The sequence below is a fragment of the Tasmannia lanceolata genome, unplaced genomic scaffold (genome assembly GCF_043159265.1).
Source record: "Tasmannia lanceolata isolate RefF3 unplaced genomic scaffold, GAP_Taslan_0.1 ptg000015l, whole genome shotgun sequence".
Taxonomy (NCBI): Eukaryota; Viridiplantae; Streptophyta; class Magnoliopsida; order Canellales; family Winteraceae; genus Tasmannia; species Tasmannia lanceolata.
The window spans coordinates 58,625,700-58,646,271 of NW_027518692.1; the positions used below are offsets into that span (position 1 = coordinate 58,625,700).

Consider the following 20,572-nt stretch of genomic DNA (forward strand, 5'->3'; position numbering starts at 1 on the left):
GTCCAGACGGATTCACCAAATAGTGACCCGTAAGATTCCGGATCATTTGTGACCTAGCACCTTACCATCCGGACCCGTACGGGTTGGGTGAAACCCGGCCTGGCCCAGCCAAGTCTATATGTGGTACGTATCCATGTCTCCGGTGATTATATTTTGATAGAGAAGTTTTTTAGGCCATGGTCCACTGTATTGAACAGCCTCGATCACAAGACATTAGCCCCATTTCCCACAGTTCATTGAATGCGAGTAATAAACCATATTAATCGTAAGTCATTAAGCAAGAAAGGCGTCAAGATGGTCTTCGAGGATGGCAAGATTAATTTTATCCGAGGTTGGAATAGTCACTTTGAACTCTTGTGCTTGTTCACCATTGGGATACAATACTTGGATACATTATTCTTGGAATAGCTGTCCTCATTGGATAAGTTTTCTCTTGAAATTACCTCACTAATTTTGTCGTGGTAATATTTTTTTATTGATTCATTGTGGATCAAGCCATTACATATATGCTCATAGGCATTCCTGATTCATTTTATCCAATGAATAGGAACTCTGGTGTTTTTCCTTAATAAAGCTACCTAATAAAACAAGGAAAGTCGAGTTTAGAGTTTGCCAGGCTAGCACTTGATAACCGATGGAAACCCTAGTATAAATAGCATTCGTCTCAAAATACATTTATGTATATCTAAATTTTATATTTTCTGCTATTTATGTATATGTAACTGTTCATCTGATTGGATGCTTGCTATTTTCATCTGGTTTTGCAGCCTTGGGATATTGAGATTCTTGCAGTCAATCATCTTGTTTCATATTTGTAACTTCTATATGGTTTTAGAGTGTGTTAAATCTTATCTTGTACCCTCATAAAGTAGTACAAAATCAATTCCTTTATCTTTCTTCCCACAGCTTAACTGTCCGTATGAAAATGAAAGGACTCAGTATTCTCCTACTCCTTTACCCTTTATCAAGCAACCAGCAAACCATCCTGACCAAACAAGTCCCTTTGTGGCAAACAAAATTCTTTCGAATGCAAAATAGCAAGAAAAGTATCATGAACAATGACAAGCCGAAAGACTGAGTCTCTCAAGCCACGGCTACCGGGATGTGCACTTCAGGATTAGGTCAAAAGGTGTCCATTTACTATTTGCATTGTAAGAGACTTAGGTAAACCTCTACCACCTTTGTCAGGAACACAAGGACCATCTAGAGTTCCAAAGGAAGCCTCTAAGATCCACTGGCAGTGTGATGTGATCCGACCGTTGGATCACTATTTTATTATGTTTGCACTTATTTATTTTGGTTTATTTGGACTTATTTGACATTATTGGATTATCCTAGATGTGGGGGATGTCCACATCATCTAGGGCCCACCCTTGCACACACCACTTTTGCCTTTTACCCTTTTGTTTAGCTAGTTTTTCCTATTATGCTATGCTACTAATTCTTCTTCTTTGTGAGTAGGGGTATGCCAGTTTTTTCACTTTCATTTAAGTGAGCTAGCAAAGGGGCCCACGAATAAAGCAAATATAAAAAAGATAGCAAGAGGGGAGAAAACCTAGTTTTGAAATATTGTGAAGAAAAAGAAGAAAAGAGGAGTCGACGGCCTCCCTTCTCCAACACGCCCTAGGGCGTCACTATCTCTCCCCTTCTCTTCTACAAAGTGAGTTCCCCCTCTTCCTCCCCTTGTTCTTCTCCCTCTTTCTCCACCCGTCACTCATCCCTCTCTCTGATTTCTCTCCATTCTCTCTCTTTTGGCACTCCTAACTCCCTCTTCCACTCTCTCTTTCTCTTCCCTCTTGATCTCTCTATTTCTATTATTTCCTATATTTCACGCTTTCTTCACTCTTATCTCGTTATCTTCCTCTCTTCTTGATTTCTTTGTCTTATTCTCTCCTCTCATACTCAATTCATCCTTTACTTGGAGGCACACTGCTGTCCGGAGTTTTGGAACGCTGCAACGGGCTTCTCCCCCATTCTCTTAACCTCTTTGCTGGCAAGATTTAAAGTGAAAGGACTGCTGCGTTTTTATGGTGAGATTTTTCCTTGATTTCAGCCCTTTTATGACCCCTTTTGCCTTTGGAAACCCGTAGGAACCTTACCCATAAGTTAAGCTAGCATATTTTGAGCCTTTTGTCATTTTCTAATAAAATTTCAGGCCCTAGATCTTTCTTTTATGTTTTGGACAACAATGAATCAGCGAATAAAAATCAGTTATTTGAACCTCAAAATCCTATCTTTGAGTCATTTATTTGATATGTTCAATAACTGCTTGAAGTAGAAGTATTCATCATTGATGGTTTGTTACTTACCGTTCATTTCATGCTTTATTTATGCTGAAATTTACCATTAAATGTTTCTCTATTTGTTTATGGGTTATAGATGGTTGTATGGAAATGAAGATTTGGTCCCATTGAGCTCCTAAAATCCTGATAGTTATTCACGAGCCTCCGGGTTTGCAACCCAGTGCCAAGATCAAAACCACGCAATGAAAAGACAAATAAGGCTCTACATGCCTCAGAATTCCTGAATACTTCCCTTCCATTTTGTTTCAGTGTGACTACTATTTAATCTCTTCACGTCTGTCCTTACAATCCTATCTCGCTTCGGGCCGGAAGGCATTTATACGCAAGAACAATAACCAGCTTCCTTCATCATAGCAAGCTAATAAATGACTCGAGACTAGTCGAGCAACTGCATCGTTTCATATGCACACCTTGCTAATCTATTAACTCAGAACATGGAGAAAAATACATCCATGAAAAAAAATTCCCCGAGCAGCGAAGAAAAAGTTCCTCAAGCACACTCTGATGTTTTTCCTTGATAAAGCTACCTAATAAAACAGGGAAACTCGACTTTAAAGTTTGCTAGGCTAGCACTTGATAACCGATGGAAACCCTAGTATCATCAACTGGCAAAATAGCTGCTTGACTAGCATTAGTCTCAAAATACATTTATGTATTTCTAAATTTTATATTTTCAGTTATTTATGTATATGTAACTGTTCATCTGATTGGATGCTTGGTATTTTCATCTGGTTTTGCAGCCCTAGGATGTTGAGATTCTTTCAATCAATCACGGTTTCCCTAAATTTAGGGATACATATTATGTAGTATTTTCGAGGTGAGGCTGCTGTGTGGTTGTGACTCAGGTTTGGGAGGAACACCTTTTTTTGGTTTGGTAATAGGAGTTTCATTTGGTGGATACTACTAATACTTTTCAAATAGGGTTGCTCCTTTTTTTTAAAGGCTGATACTATGAACCTTCTGTTTACAATGCATGTTTTTGACCAACCACCACAGGAAAAAAGGTAAGTTTCTTTTAACCCCTGATGAATGTCAGCAATTTCCCACCTGTTTTTTTTTTTTTTTGCCACTTCGAGTCCGATTGAATGAAGTAACAGTGCTGTTTGGTCGCGCGCACACACAAAACAACAACAACAACAACAACCAAAAAAAAATAAAAAATTTCAGGTATGGAGAGACCCCCCAGCAGGGGAGGCATAAACCAAAGGTTCCTTCCTGTGGCAATTTTCCCTTCTTTCATAGCAATGAGACAGCCAGTAACAACAATAGAGGGGAAGCTAGTTATGAAGTGTGTTTAAACACCAATCGAAGCCCAAGTCTCCTGTCATATTGTTTGAATGATAAAGAGGGGATGAGTAGAGGAAAATTCAACTAGAAAAATAAAACATTAGGATAAAGCAGAAAAAAAAACTGACAGTAAACAAAAACATCCTCAAAGAAGAGTTGATTAGGTAAATCTATTCTCTGAAACATCCTCAAACAAAAACAGACCGCTACAACATTTTGGTACCGTGTTATGTCCCTCTGAGACTTCCATGGTTTCCTTAGCACCTGCGAATTTCTACCGTCTGTCACCCATCTGGCTAAGTTGAAGGAGCTGTCCTCAGTGATAATTTGATAACGCTGAGTTTCATCTCAACACAATTCCTTGAAGAAGCACCTCTTTTAAGAATCCTCTACCCCCTCGTTAGAATCCTTTGTACCGATCAGTCACAAGAATGCCCACAATCTCTCTATCAACACTCCTCTAAAGACCTCCAATACCCAGGTCAGATGCCCACAATTTCTCTATCAATACTCCTCTAAAGACCTCGAACAATTATATCTACTATGGAAGTGTTTTGCTAGGGAAACTGAGAATTTTATATCTATTTGTGATATTTAAAGTTTAGAACGGGGATTAAAAATACAAGGTACTATCAAGTCGGAGAATTTTGAAACTATAGAATGACCGTGAACCAAGGGTTACATTGACTAGGTGCACCCAACCGTTTGAGCAGTGAATTTTATACATTGAATTATGGAGCCTTCTTATGTCACAAGGCTCCACCTTATTTAATCTTTTGTGCCTATTAGGCCATTGAAAAATTAGGTTTGCTCCAGCCCTTTCATTTAATTAGCCACTACGTAAATATGTTGTGCCCTAAAAGTCATTTCCATAATATGATCCCAACCCTCCGAACTATCAAGATTTCCATAATATGCAATTCCTCTACTAGGAGCATCCTATGGGAATGATTTTTGATACACAGCCTGTTTCGTTCCTGGATTTGGTTTCCAGATTTTTACGGATTTGACCCTCATCTCCACCACTTGGAGACCCCGATTTATCATGAAAGCAAATTCATGGCAGCCAAACATGCCCTAGAGATGTGAAACTGTATTCCCTCCATGAATTACTTAGGTCCTGTTTGTTTTGGGGTTTTGAGAATTGATTTTGAGTACAAAACTGATTCTTGGCAAAATTGGGTGATTGGTTCGCGGTTGTAGAATCAATTGATGGGAAGTTGAATCAATTTAAGTTCAAAATCAATTCTACAAAGAGTTTCAAATGCATCATTTTTTCAGGAATCAGATTTGGACTCAACATCAATTCTAAAAACCCAAAACTAAAGTTGCCAAAAAGAACACCTGGAGGTACGATAAAGCAACATCCTATGCCTTCAAATATACAGATGAGGTGTATATCTGTGCATGCACGTGTACATGCCCTAGGTTTTCGATGAACATGGCTTGGACAAAACAAGTCAATTGATACAGTGTCAAAATACAACTAAGGAGGTTGAGGAAGGTCCATAAGTATCTGAGAACTAAAATGAAAATGTGAAGGGGAATTTGCTGCACTAACAACAGCAGTACTTGGATACAATAACCCCTTCTCTCCATAACCCTAGGCATGTTGGGCGATGAAAATGGGCATGTAGGGTTAAGGAAAAAAAGAACCATTTCCATTAGTCAGAATTTTGAAGGAAAAGGAAGAAACAATGAACAACAACCAGGACTATTTCTTCAAACTACATAGAGGACATATATGGTACAATTGAACAACCACTTGTGCATACCTTAGTTAAACACAATCAGCCTATCTAGAATCCAAGGAATGGACACTGCTTTCGAGCATGTTCTGGTATCAACTTTGCTAGGAGCTCCAGAGATGCTCCTTTCAGTTCTGCAAATATATAATCAGTCATGTCAGAGAGAGAGAGAGAGAGAGAGAGAGAGAGAGAGAGAGGTAATTTATAATAGTACAAGATATTTGTATGGTTGCATCCAAACACTAGATTGTCAATTGTTACCACGTCTGTCCCATACCAAATTAAGAAGTCTTGTATTTTTCGTACAATTTACAGCTAGTTCAATATATGCGAGGAAGTCCACAAAAATGCCTTTTCTCATAGTGGGCATTTCTGTGTAAATTTAAAGAAGGCAACTTCATAATTAGCACCCATATGTAGAGCCATAAATATAGAACTTGAAATGGATAAATTTTACATAAGGTACTCTACGAAGAACTTAAGTGACCCCCTTTATAATGCGCTCAAAATAATAAATAAGAGTGCTCAGACAAGCCTATTTTTGTTCAGATGTAGCTTTCTGCTTAAGCCAAAAACGGCATACCCAATAGCTAAAAAATACCACTCTACAATAACACCCATTAAATACTTGTGAAACAACCAGTTACTCCAAAAGCTTAAGATGTCAGAGAAGGCGTTATTTATTCTTTCATACTTTAACACCCCCCGATGTGTGGCCCCTCTTCTTTGGGTTGGCCTACACTTGGCTCATGTAGCCCCACTTTTGGGTTGACTATTGCATGTGGAATTTTTGACATCAAGGAGGTTCGAAACCCAGTACCTTTGCTTTGATACCATGTGAAACAACCAGTTACTCCAAAAGCTTAAGCTGTTGGAGAAGGCGTTATTTATTCTTTTCTACTTTAACAATACTCAATAAGTCGTAAATTGCTAATTCAACTGGCTACTAATCAAAATTCATCGAGGGAATGTGAACTTGTTAACTAAGATGAATGCGCCCCTATAAGGAATACTATAACAGAAGGGAAATAACATGCATTCCTCCACCAGTTTGATAGGTGGAAGTGATGACCTCATTGACATGATACGGGGCATCCCCCTTGTGTTTTCATGGGTTCTATCAATCCCATTAATGAGAATATTTAGAGGAAATGGTGAGGGCCCTCTGTAACTAACCTTGGGGTTTAAAGTTGAAGAGAGGAGGCAAGGGGCGCCCATTTGGAAGACGAGTATTAGAGTCACGAAGTTCATCAAAGAACGGATGGATCAAGGCTTCCACCTGCATATCATAAACAATAAATTAAAAAGTAATTAGGTTGAGTGTAACAAACAAAACAGTAGTAAATACTGATAAACAGATCGATGAAATTTGGAAAGATGAGTTCAAAGAAAAAAGTGAATTCAAAATCCAGCATTAGATAGATGGAGGAAAAAAGAATAAAAAGTACTCACTGCAGTGCATCGCAGATTGGGGGAGTATTGAAGAAGTCTTGAGACAAGATCTACCGCCTCTGGAGGCATGCGCTTGTGGAATATCTGAAATAATATTAAAACAGTGAAATTTGTACGTGGAAGAAGAAAATCAAGGTTGATGAACACATCTGAAGGTCAATAACAAGATCCAGGGTGCTGACTTTGTGCCATGGATGAGCCTTGATTTGCGGGAATTTAAACTCCGTGTAGTTCGGATTCATGCATTTGATTTCCTCCCGTGTAGGCGTTCCAAGAACCTGCCAGCATAGGAATAATTATATCTGATTTTCTAAATTCATTCAACCAAATAACGGATTTTTTCCTTCTGCATGGACTCTAGAAAGTGCACCTTGATTATCTCTACAAGTTGGTCTACTCCGCTCTCTCCTGGGAAGAGAGGCTAGATAAATTTGGCATGAGCAAGAAAAAGACAAAAAAAAATATCAGTATTTTTCCTGACTTTCACCTAGGGGTGGCAAAATTGGCCGAACCGAACCGGAACCGAGCCTAAACCGAACTGAAAATTCGGTTTCGGTTTGGTTAAACCAAACCGATTCAAATTTCGGTTTGGCTCGGTTTGGGGATCAAACCGAACCGAAACCGAATATTTCCAATTATTATGAGTAAGGGGTGGCAAAATTGGCGGAACCGAACCGAAACCGAACCGAAAATTTTGTTTTGGTTCAGTTTTGGTTTGGTAAAACCAAACCGATTCAAATTTCGGTTCGGTTTGGTTTGGGGGTCGAACCGAACCGAAACCGAACCATTGCCACCCTAGTTTCACCACATATGATGTAAACAGAACCATTTTGCCAGATTGCAACAAACCTGTCCAAGTAGTAATTCAGCAAGGACACAACCCACAGACCAAATGTCGATTGCAGTTGTGTATTCAGTAGCCCCAAATATGAGTTCAGGTGCTCGATAATAACGAGAACAAATGTAAGATATGTTTGGTTCACCTTTGACCTGTTATAGATAAATGTATGCACATGGAAGTTATAAATTACACAACGAGAGAAGGCATAAATTCCCAATAAAAAACTAAATTCACAAAAAATTAAAAAAATTGTCGCTGAATGGTTATAAGCTTAAAAAGAAAGCAAAAGAAAGAGAGGTAGAAAACCTTCTATTAATAGTGGAATTTCATGAAGGAATGGAGGGACCAACGCAGAAGGCATTTCGCGGTTGGGCTGTTCCATGTGAGAACAGCCACACAGGCTCAGATTTTGTCTTGTTCATTTAATTCACCCGAGGTGGCAGCTGTCACATGCACCAGCCCAGCTGCAAAATGCCTTCTGCGATGGTCCGTAGCAAATCCCATGTATAATTCGTACTTAGAACCATGATCTATGAAAGAGATTTCTGTGTCCACATGTAGCATCATAAAATATGCTGGGTTGGAAAAAAAAAGCAAAATGAGGTAAACCTAAGATTAAGAACTAAATGTAATACCAGCACTTTTGCACTTCCAAAATCGCATAGTTTGAGCTGGTGAGTATGAGGATTAACCTGAAAGAGATGAAGGGTTAGAGGAGCAGTTGACTGTTAACAGGAAAGATTGGTTAGTTTCTTCATACAAACCAGCAGATTCTGCGGCTTAATGTCCCTGTGGCAAACTCCTATACCGCCATGAATATATGCCAATGCCCTACAGATCTACATATTTATCAGAATTAGATTTCTTTCTCGGACAATCAAGTAATGTTTACATAAGAGCGAAATTAGTAAAAATTTCAGACCTGATACGTATATAATTTGACATATATTAGAGGCATGCGCTGATTTGCCCTGCTGTAGTGTTTTGCTACCCGATAAACTGTTTCGGGTACATATTCAAGCACTAAATTCAAATAGAGCTCATCCTTCTCCGTAGTTGAAAAGAAGCAATGCTTGAGGGAGACAACATTGGGGTGATCAAGAAGGCGCATAGTTTGTAACTCACGGTTCTTATACCGTTTATCCTGCAAAACCTTCTTGATTGCTACAGTCTCTCCTGTTTCTAAGCACTTGGCCTATAAAAAGAAGGAAATTGAGGCTGAACAGTTATAAATTTTAAACTGGATAGGCCAGAAGCAAATTTCACAAGTCTGCCACTGTAATAAATAAGTAAACACTTCATCGTAAAAGATTGGTTGTGAATCAGGAATGTAAGGAATCACCTGAAATACTATACCAAATGATCCATGTCCGACCACACGCTCCGCCATGTAACTTATAGTCTGAGGTATAAATGGGAGCATATTTCAGCATAAAAGCTAAACAGGTTGCTATGATGTTGAATTTTGACCTTTGACTCCTATGAACATATGGTTTTCTTTGCATATGCCTTGCCTCTAAATTTCCCTTCACAAGATGAAAGTAAATAAAACAATAACAGATAGCCTAATGGGAAAAAACAAACAAACAAATGATTGAAAATTGATGGTGGAAAGCCCGAATCCTAGTCCTAATACCTAGTCGCTGTTTATGTGTTCATATACTTAAGAGCTAAAGTAATTTGTTATCTTATGCCTACTTCCTGTGGAACCCTTGCCAACATTAATCAAACATGCCTCCCATTTTCTGTGCTATTTTCCAGTAAGCCCCCTTTTTCCATTCTATCTTCATGCTACAACCTTCCTTTCCTTTGATATTTTAATTCTCCTGCCATATATTTTCTTTTTCTCAAGAAATCATTATTATTAACAAAAAAGAGAACGCTGACATATTGAAAAAATAAACCCTAGAGATTTAATGTTTTCTTTACGTTGTATCATGGAGTTCATCCTTTCAAGTTAATAATCAATGAATCAAACTCAGGTTTTGGCCCAGACTTAGGTTCCCATGGAAGAAGTAGTACTCCGTGAAATTTTATGGAAGTCCATAGAAATCTTAAAAATCGTACAGATTTATAGGCGTCCATGGAAACAATAGACATTTAATATGAAAGTTCAAGAAATGCTAGCAAAGCACAAATACACACTTGGAAACATTATGTAAAGACAATTTTCCATAATGGTTTAACAAGATCAAACACCTAGTGATGTACGTGGTGACGTGGATGCCTAGTAGAGTTAGGCTCATTCTAAACATAGATATTTCACAAGTTTTAGAAGTTGATGATCATGTCATTTCGATTACTTTTCTAGCTTATTCATCTTATCAATGGAATGAGTGTAAATATTTCCTGGATAAACGGGATTTTTTTAGTTATGTTGGTGCATGGTAGCCAAAATCAACACGTATCAATGGAACTATAGAACCATGGTTATAACCATAATATGTATCAAACAAATTCAACTTCTGCCAATAGATACCTGCTTTGGTTGACCATTTCTACCACCAATTGTAGTTACAATTATATGCCCAGTTTCAGTGCCATTTCCATCGACAACCGTCGCTTCCATTTCCTACCCCAAAACATATACGTATTGGTCAGTAATAAGAAATATAAAAGAAATTCAAAACAAAGCATCACCAGAGATAGGGGCGTGGAGGCTGCAGAGGATAATCTTGCCCAAAATAGTTGGGAAAGAATAGCATACTCAACCTTATCATCCCTAATCTTCATCTCATTAATTTCCTCTGGCAATTTATCAACAGACATTGTATTTCCACTGGGATTTTCGACTGCTGAAGGAGGTCCTACACCAACAGAGGCCATATGTTTTGAAGAGCCAATAACACAGTCTCTCACTCCTTCAACTCAAAGACAGATACCTTTTTTTATCATAAAAAAAGAAAATATATCAGCAAGAGAGATAGAGAGACAGACCGGGATGACATCTACAACACATTCAAATCGGATATGAATACAACTTTGGTTAACACAGCAAAACATTGCAGACGTCTAGATCAAAATATCGCATTTAAATTTATTTATTTTTTGAATGATAATATCACATTTAAAATTGTTTATATTAATAATTAAGATTCCTGAGTGCAAGTTAGCTTTGAAGGACTAACAAACACCTAGTGCCCATCCATCTTCCCAATTGGCATATGACGCCTCTTGTAATTCCATATGTTTCTTTTATCGGTCAAGCAAGTCCTGATTACTGATGCATAAAGAACAGATTCAAATGAACCAAAAAATTCACTAAAAACCACCTTGCAATTTCATAAGGTGCTTTTGCATATCACAAACCAGCACATTACCTAAAAAAGAAGTGACATGCTGGTAAAAAAGATTTACTACTTATGATGTGCAGAAGCACGTGGCAAAAAATAGAATATATAAGAGATTTTCTAAATAGAAAATGATTCTATGCAGCTACATATATTTAAGGTTTACCAATGAAAGTAAACTACTAGGAATCTACAACAAGTAGAAAACTGGCTAGAGAATGAACAACCATATAAACAAGTAATAGATCCATCAAACAGTGCTAGAGAGAGATAGAACAACGCTAAATTCAATCCAAAGTCCAAACATCATTAAAGGAAGGTAAAATCTAATATCTAATAGGAAAATGAAGTAATTATTCATTAACCTCTTTAAAGTATATCAAAACTACACATGCATAAGCCCAATACACCTTGGAACCTACCTAGTTTAAAGTTTAAAACAAGCCCATTGATTTATGATCAATTATAGTCCTTAGATCAACCAAAATAAAGCCTAATTTCTATTTAAGAGCCGTCCGAAAACAAAAGGCCTAATTTCTATTTTAGAGCAGTCCCAAAAAAAAAGCCTAATTAGCCAGACTATTTTCCTTAAAACAATGTGTTCATTGGATCTTCAGTCGAGAATGAGGTTAAACAGTTTTCTACTAAGGTAAGATTTATGTGAAAAATTGTTGTCATGCCTCTTCATTTTTATTTTTATTTTCTAACAAGGAAACTTTATTGATCAAGAAAAAACCAAGCTAGCAAGGGAAATACAAGGAGAAATATAAGAGCAGAAAAAAAGGCTACAATCTTGGCATCCCGTGCCAAATCTTCACACTCGAGCTATAAAAACCAGAAATAGCCAACAAAAGTCAGCAAAAGTGTTTCCTTTGGTTGCACAAAAGCTAGAGAGGATTAGGGATTTTGCTTGGCATTTGGGTGTCACATCAGAAAATTCCCTATTTGGTTGCCAATATAGCATTGAACTCCCTGAAATGTCTGTAGAGTAATTATTGCATGTTTGCATATGTGGCATTCTAGTCCTCTCCTCATAACAACCAAACCAAACTCCACAAAATGGTAGAATTTTGCTTGAGATTTCTTAGGGACAGTGCCTTTTTCTCTCCTCTCTTTCTCTCTCTTCCCTCTCTCTCTATATAGATTGGTAATGATACCCCCTACTCTCCAAGTCTATGCTGCACAACCAAACACTACTTGAAACTGTTCTCCAAGGTAATTCCAGGCAAATCCATTGCCTGGCTCATACCTGCTGACTACTTATTCCACTACTCTCCGAGTCTATGCCGTGCAACCAAACTGCATTGCAAAATGTGAAAAAAAAAAAAAAAAAAAACACTCGATATCCCACAAAATGAGAAAAGAAGCACTCAATATCCCACAAAATGTTAAACATTTCCCCACGGGGTCGTTTGGATACACGGATTTTAGAATCTTGGATTTCCTAAAAATCGTAGATGGGAGACTAGAAAAGAAGTAGACCAGTCGTCGTTTTCTTATTTCTCACACTTCTTTCCGTCAGCAAGAGAGTAGGAGATCATCCCATGTTTGCAGGTTTTAAAAATTTCGTGATGAGGGACAGATTTCTAAAACCTGGATTTCTTACTTAAAATCTAGGATTCTAAAGAGAGGCGAAAGGTACGGTCTCCTTCTTCTCTTGTCCCCCATCCTAGATTTTGACAAAATCCAAGATTCTAAAATCCACGTATCCAAACGGCCCCTAAACAACCATATCGGGTTTTGGGAGATCGCCTTAAACCCCTCATTTGAGGGACCAACTTAACATTGCTCCAAGCCACATGAACTTTTGCACCCTCCACATCACAATCATTGTAGGGGATTGCGTAAGACAAACCAATCAGAGACGGATCTAGGGGGCAAGGAGGGGCGTTTTCCCCCTTAAAAAATCTAAAAAAAATAAAAAATAACTTTACTGCTAATTGACATTTATACCCTTTGCCCCCTTTTTAGTTTCTAATTTTTTCTATTAAAGGGCACATGCTATGTTCGTCTTTTTCTTCCCAACCGGATTTACTCCACGCCAATTCGTTTCAAAATTTTAGGGAAAGTTCCTAAAAAATAGTGCTTTTGATACAATTAACGGAGAAGTTGCAAAAAAAAAAGTCTTCTTCACCTTCTTGCCTTGAGCCTAGCCTAGGTAGGGTTTCTTGTTCTTCAAGGCTTCAATCAAGCCTTCAACCTTCACGTATTCACAACTCCAATCTTCACGGTTTTTGTTCCTTCAATCTCCAGTTCTCCACGAGTCCCATCTCTACCTACTGGCGATTTCAATAAGGTATTTTTCCTTCTCCCTCTTTCTCTGATTCTCTCTCAATCTCAATCTCTCACTCTTTCTCTGTCAATCTCTCATTCCCTCTTTCTAATCTTTCCCTCTATTGAGACAAAATTAACACTCTTGATGTCTGATCCAACAACATCCTTGATGTCTGATCCAAAAACATCCTCTTAAAAAGTGGGCTGCTGTTGGATCTAAGAAAACTAACCCCCTATGCTTAGATGATTACATCGACCCATTTTGTATCTTTTAATAAAAAATCATGTTCATCAAAGGATTAATGAAAAAGATACAGAGGAGATTGTTTACAGATGAAAAAGGTAGCTGGAAAATTATAAAATGAAACCATCATGGAAAATTTTTGTCATAATGTAGGAATTATTCATGGAAAATTTTTGTCATCGTGTAGGAATTATAAATTTCTGACATTTCTGCCATCATAAATTGAAACCCCTCTTACTCAAAACTGAATAAGAATTATAACAGTGGTTCAAGTTATCTGTTTTCACTAGGAAATGAAAGTAGGAAATTTTAGAAACTTCCAAACGTTTCTAGAAATATTTTCCTTGAGAGGGCACAGATGATTTGAAGGTATCAATATCAATTCCTCATTATTTTTTTTTCTTGAAGGTATCAATACCAATAAATTCATCATTATTGTATTATACATCAATGGACTAATGGTGTTGTATTATCGATTTTTCTTCTCTTTTTGACTTGATTATCTTACGTATTTTTTTATTCTTATTCTTGATTCTGTACCAGGGCTTATGATCTCTGAGGTATTTTGAGACCAAGATTACATGGCTTCTGATATTAGGCATTTTCTGAAGCCAAAATCATTCGACCTTCCTTCTACTAGTAAGTTTTTTTAACTAAAGAATGTGTTGCTTACATAGTGTTTAGTTAACTACAGCTAATTCCATTTCAATTGATATGTAGCATACTACAATAATTTCTGTTGTGATTGCCTATACTTCTATAAAATGTTGAAATTTTCAATTTTGATTTGCTATACTTAATATTTCTATAACTTCTAGATCAACCATAGAGAATTGCATACTTGATTAAAGACAAAATAAATAACCTATAGAAAGATCAAAATCATTTATAGACAAAAATAGTTATCCTAGGAAAAATAATTCAAATTATTTAAGATAATTTTGAAATTTTACAAGTCTATAATTTGCCCATCAAGAACAATTAAGTGAAAATTTATGTCAAAAGACAAATCTTTCAATAGTTATGTAATTGAATAAGCTGAAAAAACTGAAAGCAATTTTTGTTTTAATGATGTAGATTCCGAGGAAATGGAGAACCTTGGACAAAACTCCAATGCTACTGAAGAGTTAGCACAATCTTCCTCAAAGTGAGCTCGAGTTGAGATTAATGTTGCAGATCTCCCTGTAGATCCAGGATTACGAATTCGGATTTCCGATTATCATCCTAATGAAAGGGATCAAATTCGGGGAGCTTATTTGCAAAGGGGAGCTTGCCAACCCAAAGATCATAATTTTCCAAATACACAATTTGGAAAAGTGTCACACCGTTTCAACCCTATTTGGTTTAACGAGGATGCCGATTGGTTAGAATACAGTACAGAAAAAGACGTTGCATTTTGCTTATATTGTTATTTTTTAGGCCTGATGTTGGGGCTCACGGAGGAAGAGATTCTTTTGTTACTGAAGGATTTAGAAACTGGAAAAAAAAGGAAAATTTTGAAAGTCATGTTGGGCGTCATAATAGTGCCCACAATCAAGCCCGCCAGAAATGTGATGATTTGATAAAATAAAGTCAAAGTATTCTGACGATGATGAAAAACCAGTCGGATCGTGATCGGAATGAATATCGAATTCGCTTGAATGCACCAGTTGACTATGTTCGCTTTTTACAGCAACAAGGATTACCTTTTCGAGGCCGTGATGAATCCGATGACTCTAATCAAGGCAATTTTTTAGAATTATTGCGGTTTCTTGCCGAGCATAATGATGATATTAATCGTGTGGTACTACAAAATGCTCCTGAAAATCTTAAGTTAATTGCACCTGATATACGGAAGGACATAGCAATGCTGGGGCAGTTGAAATTACTAATACCAATGAATAGTCTTGGGGATGCACTATTCTCTATTTTAGTTGATGAGTCACGTGTTATATCAATGAAGGAACAAGTGGTTATAGTCTTACGCTATGTGGATCTGCGTGGGCGTGTGATTGAATGTTTTCTAGGTATCACACATGTTACCGATACTACTGCCTTAACACTTAAGGAGACAATCGAGTCGATGTTAGCTAAAGATGGATTAAGCATTGCTCGATTATGTGGTCAAGGATATGATGGGGCAAGTAACATGCGTGGTCAACTGGATGGTCTAAAGACATCGATTTTATTGGAGAACAGTTCTGCTATTATGTTCACTGGTTTGCCCATCAACTTCAATTGACACTAGTTTCAGTTGAAAAAAAACCATCCTGAAATTGCAAATTTCTTCGACTTGATTACAAATATTTTTAATTTTGTTGGAGCATCATGCAAGCGCCACGATATTCTTCGTGAAAAACGAACTGCACAGGTTATTGAAGCGCTTAGAAAAATGAGCTTCCTACTGGTCGTGGTTTGAATCAAGAGACTAGCCTTAAACGACCTGGAGATACACGTTCGAGTTCCCACCATAATTCTCTAATTAGTTTGATGGTCTTATTTTCATCTGTGATTGACGTGGTTGAAATCATTTATGAAGATGGTTCGAATTCAGAGCAGAGAGGTGAAGCATTTAGGTTGTTGGATTCACTCCAAAAGTTTGATTTCATATTTACCCTGCATTTAATGAAATTTGTGTTAGGAATTACAAATGAATTATTGCAGGCATTGCAACGAAAAGATCAAGACATTGTGAATGCGATGAAATTAGTCAATATTTCCAAACAACGCTTACAAGATATGAGAGAAAGTGGGTGGAGTTCTCTTTTTGAAGATGTTTGTACATTTTGTGGTAAACATGATATCGTTGTTCCTAACATGGAGGAGATGTACCTTCCTCGATGTCGATCCCGGCGTAAAGCTCGGAAAGTGACAAATTTACATCACTATTGTGCGGATCTTTATTATTCCGTTATCGATATGCAACTTCAAGAGCTTAACAACCGATTTGATGAGACAAATACATAGTTATTGCTTTGCATTGCATGCTTGAATCCCACCAATTCATTCGCCGCTTTTGATAAGCAAAAATTGCTTCGGCTTGCTCAGTTTTACCCATCTGATTTTTCAATAGTTCAAATGATTACTCTTGACAATCAACTCGAGACATTTATTATCGATATGCGCTCTGATGCTGAATTTTCAACATTACATGGGGTTGGGCAACTTGCTGAAAAGATGGTTGAGAGGAAAAAGAATATCTTGTATCCTTTAGTTTACCTATTAGTGACTTTAACGCTAATCCTACTAGTTGCAACTGCCACAGTTGAAAGGGCATTTTCCGCAATGAACATTGTGAAGAACAAATTACGCAAAAGGATGGGAGATCAATGGATGAATGATAACTTGATTACATTTATTGAGAATGACACTTTCAAGACAGTTCAGAATGAGGCGATTATGCAAACTCGTCGAGGACATTTGACCAAACTTTCTGTATGCCTGGAAAAATAAATGTAATTGATTTTTTAATTGAAAGTTGTTGGGAGTTATAGTTTATGACACCTTTTTAGCTTTTATATTTTTTTTGAATGGCTAAGACCAAAATATTATTGGAAAGAAAGAGGCGCCGTCAAGGCTTTTTTATACTTAATGACAAATTAACAACTTATTGGTTATTATGTAACAACATTTGTTTGCCCCCCGCGTCCCCCCCCCCCCCCCCCCTCCCCAAAAAAAAAAAAAAACCAAATCCCTGGCTCCATCCCTGAAACCAATCCAACAATTTGGGCCAGAAAATCCCCCTCCCAATGCGAGGCTTTCGAAACAGTACAACTAATCACGTTAAGTAGTTTACTAGTACCATCAATATTCTTCTTAACCGACCCTTCGACTAGGAAAGCCCCAACCTCAGGAGGCTTGACAAGGAAGGAGAACTTTATGCTAATCTTAATCTAATTACTGATAATGTCTTGAATTGAAAAAAGCTGTTGAGAAAATGGACAAACAAACCTAAAACACAGAAAATGACCAAGACATTGGTAAAATGAAAGGGGAAAACGAGAAAAAAGGGTAGAAATCGGAGTACCTTCTGCTGAAAGAGACTTGCAATTTTTGCCGTGAAAGGGCAAATCGGAGCTTCTGTCCGTCAATTTCATACATACAATGAGGGAAAGAGACAGGAAAAGAGATGGAACAACAAAAACCCTAGAAATCAGTTCCGATATGAGAGAGAGAGAGAGAGATTTTCCTAGCACGTTTGACTAAACGTCTGTACTTGGGACTCTGTTTTACGCCTGATTTTGCAGTCTGGCGCGGAACGCAAGACAACTCCTTAAATCCAGTTAAAAGATTTTTTCAAGTCCGCGGCAGTGAGTAGCCACTGGCCAATGACAGCTTCAATCGACACATGGCAGAAAATGATTCGGCACGGCGTGAGTCACGTTGCTGCCTCTGCATTTCCATTCGGGCAAAGATCTTTTCGCCCCCTGTAGGATTATGCGCCCTCCTTTTAGCGTGATATGACGTCCAACAGTGGGAGCGGAAAACTCATCTCCCTTCCAGTTTCTATCACAGGGCAATGGTAATCTATCCAATGAGGAATTAAATAAATAAGACAAAATATGCCCAAAAAAATCAACATGTATGGCTGTTTTCACGTGCAAAAACCAGCCAGGAATGGCTTTCCACGAAAAGGCCTAGTAAACCCCGTGTCCCAAAAAGTTGTCTGAACTTGTCCCCACGGATGTTGGCTAAGGGGCTGTTTGGATACGCGGATTTTAGGATCCAGGTTTTTAGTTTGAAGACAGTGTAAGAGAGTATGAATGAAGCTGGATGTTGTCCTGGCAGTGTTTCTTGGATGTTAAGCAAGAAAAACAGGTTCTAAAAATCTCTCCCACATCCTATGATTTCTAAAACCTGTAAATATGGGAGGATCTGCTACTCTCTTGCCGATGGAAAGAAGGGAGAGAAGTAAAAAATAGTCCAAAACGACGGCTGGTCCTCTTCTTCTCGTCTCTAACCGTCTTTTACACTGTTTTCAAACTAAAAACCTGGATTCTAAAATCCGTGTATCCAAACGGCCCCTAAATATTTTCATGGAAAACAATATCTAGGTCTAAAATTTTCTTCAAAAACAGTTAAGTAGAAAACGGGTTTGCCAAAAGCTTGAAAAGTGATGTTTGATGGAATTTTTTTACTTTATTCTCATAAAGCACGGCAAATAAAAAGATTCATGTAAAATTGGGATGTCTAGGATGTTCAAATAATGAATAGTTGAATTTTCATGGGTTGTTTGGATCTAAAGAAAAATAATTTCGAAAAATAATTTTCCTTGACAATTGATTCCATGTAAAGAGAAATTCCAAGGAGCACGATTGAAATTTTGTTGAAAAATAGAGAAAATTTTGGGTTATGTAAAAAAATTATAGAAAATTAGTTGGACAAAAGCTTGAAACCTGTAAAATATTGAAGATTGCCACTACCATCAAGCCTAATGAGTGTTTATATAGAATACTCAAGAGGATAAACATAGAAACTAGTATCACAAGATTTATGGAAAGAGATTTTGGCAAGATATGAGAAGATAATCTCAATACCTAATCTAGCCTGCCTACATAATATTTCCCAATTAATCCAAATCAAATCTTGGAAGATGTGATTTTATTCTACCTAATCAAACTATAGTTGCCTAATCTAACTTATCGATGAGATCTCACATATTGTAGCATGCTCCCTCAAACGTATATGGATTGAAAATCGATATACGTTTCATTACAATGAATATCCAAAAAAATTGTAAAAATTTGCCAATTTTGTTGCACATTGTCACGATTGATGGCCGCCTGTTATTGAAGAATGTGTCGCATTAAAAGGTGAGCCGCGAAGAGCTTCAATGAACTGGATTGGACTCAAGCCTGAATGAGCGAGTCACTAGGATTAGAATATCGAACATTCTGAAAAATGGGTCACAATTGACCAACACCGGAATGGGCAAGAAATCGCCTCTATGGGTAAAAGAAAGCCTCAATGGGCAGACTTCACGGGTCAGCTTGAGATACCAATCCTTATGAAAAAAATAAATTGCTCTCTCAGGCATAAACCTCAAGGAGAGAGGCCCCTCAACTGAGTAGAGCTCTTATTTCGGGCACGCACCACAAAGAGGTACCTCAACCGAAATAGGCGAAAGACAAAAATATAAAGAAAGAGAGGAAAGAAATAGAAGAGAAAGCGACAAATAACGGCTAGGAATGGTGGCAACAGTTATCGACGAAAAATTGGACATTGAAAAAAAGTGTGCCAATATCAAATATGTGTTTTGAAAATGCAAATTCCTTTTTTTTTTGTCAAGGTGTTGACAGCAAAATAAGGAGACCGTGTAATTAGCACAAGATGATAAGAGGGGTGCATTCGAGAAGATGAGGGGTTTTTGAAAGCAACCAAGAAAGTCTTAAAAATTAGATGAGAAAAGAATGCAAGGATATTGAAACTAATGAAGCTTGTAAGGAAGGCAGTACTAGTGATGTTAATTTGAGAAAGATAATGTAGGAGCAATGGTGGCCGGGCAGACGGCTAGATCGGCCGTCCGCCGGAGATAGCAGCTATTTGTTTTGTGGTCACTCCAAGATCGGTGGCTCTGATACCATGTAAAATATTAAAAAATTTCACTAATCTTTGCTTATCTTACAATCAAGCTTAATTAGTGTTTATATAGAACACTTAAGAGGATAAACATAGAAACTAGTATCACAAGATTTATGGAAAGATATTTGGCAAGATATGAGAAGATAATCTCAGTACCTAATCTAGCCTGCCTACATAATCTTCCCCAATTAATCAAAATCAAACCTTGGAAGATGTGATTTTATTCTACCTAATCAAACCATAGTTGCCTAATCTAACTTATTGGTGAGATCTCACATATTCTAACAAAACCCATTCAATTGCCAAGGCTGAAAACAGCTAGATCTTTGCAGTGTAACATGTGTAGTAATTGCATCCAATGTAACATCCAAATTCCTAGAGACTACCACACAAGAAACATGTGTAATAATTGCATGTCTGGTGAGGTTGCATCACATAGATTTACATATGAAGTATCTTCAGGCTATGTTTGTATGCTTAAGTATTCTTAAGCATTATTTAGGTAAGCAACCACCATGGAGTGGGCAGGATTTTAAATGTCTGGTAAAGCAAAGCAAAGAGTGAGTAAAGTT

General features: G+C 37.4%; 4 protein-coding genes across 11 annotated transcripts in view; 3 read left to right on the top strand and 1 right to left on the bottom strand.

The window, feature by feature from the left end:
* The window catches only part of LOC143892701 (uncharacterized), a 40,165-nt gene extending 36,840 nt beyond the window's left edge, over positions 1 to 3,325 (top strand). Inside the window, exons 11-13 of one of the 7 annotated variants that reach the window (XR_013255589.1) lie at positions 1,462 to 1,660; positions 1,925 to 2,030; positions 3,044 to 3,324. The gene's annotated coding sequence lies outside the window, so the exon portion shown is untranslated. The other 6 variants (XR_013255585.1, XR_013255588.1, XR_013255591.1 and 3 more) reach the window with 6 other exon arrangements.
* Positions 3,326 to 5,229: 1,904 nt separating this feature from the next.
* On the bottom strand, positions 5,230 to 17,693 carry LOC143892700 (shaggy-related protein kinase epsilon). Of its 2 annotated transcripts, XM_077397500.1 has the most exons (13): positions 17,446 to 17,687; positions 10,344 to 10,513; positions 10,111 to 10,203; positions 8,974 to 9,033; positions 8,554 to 8,826; positions 8,396 to 8,470; positions 8,267 to 8,323; positions 7,640 to 7,780; positions 7,161 to 7,211; positions 6,973 to 7,068; positions 6,791 to 6,874; positions 6,515 to 6,617; positions 5,230 to 5,472 (listed from the first exon to the last, which is right to left on the bottom strand). In XM_077397500.1, exons 2-13 carry the CDS (start codon positions 10,455 to 10,457, stop codon positions 5,390 to 5,392), a joined length of 1,230 nt encoding a protein of 409 aa, XP_077253615.1. In that variant the 5' UTR covers positions 10,458 to 10,513; positions 17,446 to 17,687; the 3' UTR covers positions 5,230 to 5,389. The 2 variants fall into 2 exon arrangements, with proteins under 2 accessions (XP_077253615.1, XP_077253616.1); XM_077397501.1 differs by lacking the exon at positions 7,161 to 7,211 and having other exon boundaries at positions 17,446 to 17,693.
* LOC143892109 (uncharacterized) lies at positions 15,028 to 16,385 on the top strand. The gene is made up of 2 exons (XM_077396575.1): positions 15,028 to 15,637; positions 16,060 to 16,385. Exons 1-2 carry the CDS (start codon positions 15,028 to 15,030, stop codon positions 16,383 to 16,385), a joined length of 936 nt encoding a protein of 311 aa, XP_077252690.1.
* LOC143892110 (uncharacterized) lies at positions 16,497 to 16,871 on the top strand. The gene has a single exon (XM_077396576.1). It carries the CDS (start codon positions 16,497 to 16,499, stop codon positions 16,869 to 16,871), a length of 375 nt encoding a protein of 124 aa, XP_077252691.1.
* Positions 17,694 to 20,572: the final 2,879 nt, after the last annotated feature.

Bases quoted from the DNA above. Each gene is read 5' to 3' on its own strand.
- LOC143892109 (XM_077396575.1), top strand. From the start codon at position 15,028: ATGATGAAAAACCAGTCGGATCGTGATCGGAATGAATATCGAATTCGC. The intron at 15,638-16,059 runs GTTTGCCCATCA...AATTTGTGTTAG, and splicing joins TTCTGCTATTATGTTCACTG to GAATTACAAATGAATTATTG.
- LOC143892110 (XM_077396576.1), top strand. From the start codon at position 16,497: ATGATTACTCTTGACAATCAACTCGAGACATTTATTATCGATATGCGC.
- LOC143892700 (XM_077397500.1), bottom strand. From the start codon at position 10,457: ATGGCCTCTGTTGGTGTAGGACCTCCTTCAGCAGTCGAAAATCCCAGT. The intron at 8,827-8,973 runs GTGATTCCTTAC...TTCTTTTTATAG, and splicing joins CATTTGGTATAGTATTTCAG to GCCAAGTGCTTAGAAACAGG. The intron at 6,618-6,790 runs GTGAGTACTTTT...TATGATATGCAG, and splicing joins CCAATCTGCGATGCACTGCA to GTGGAAGCCTTGATCCATCC.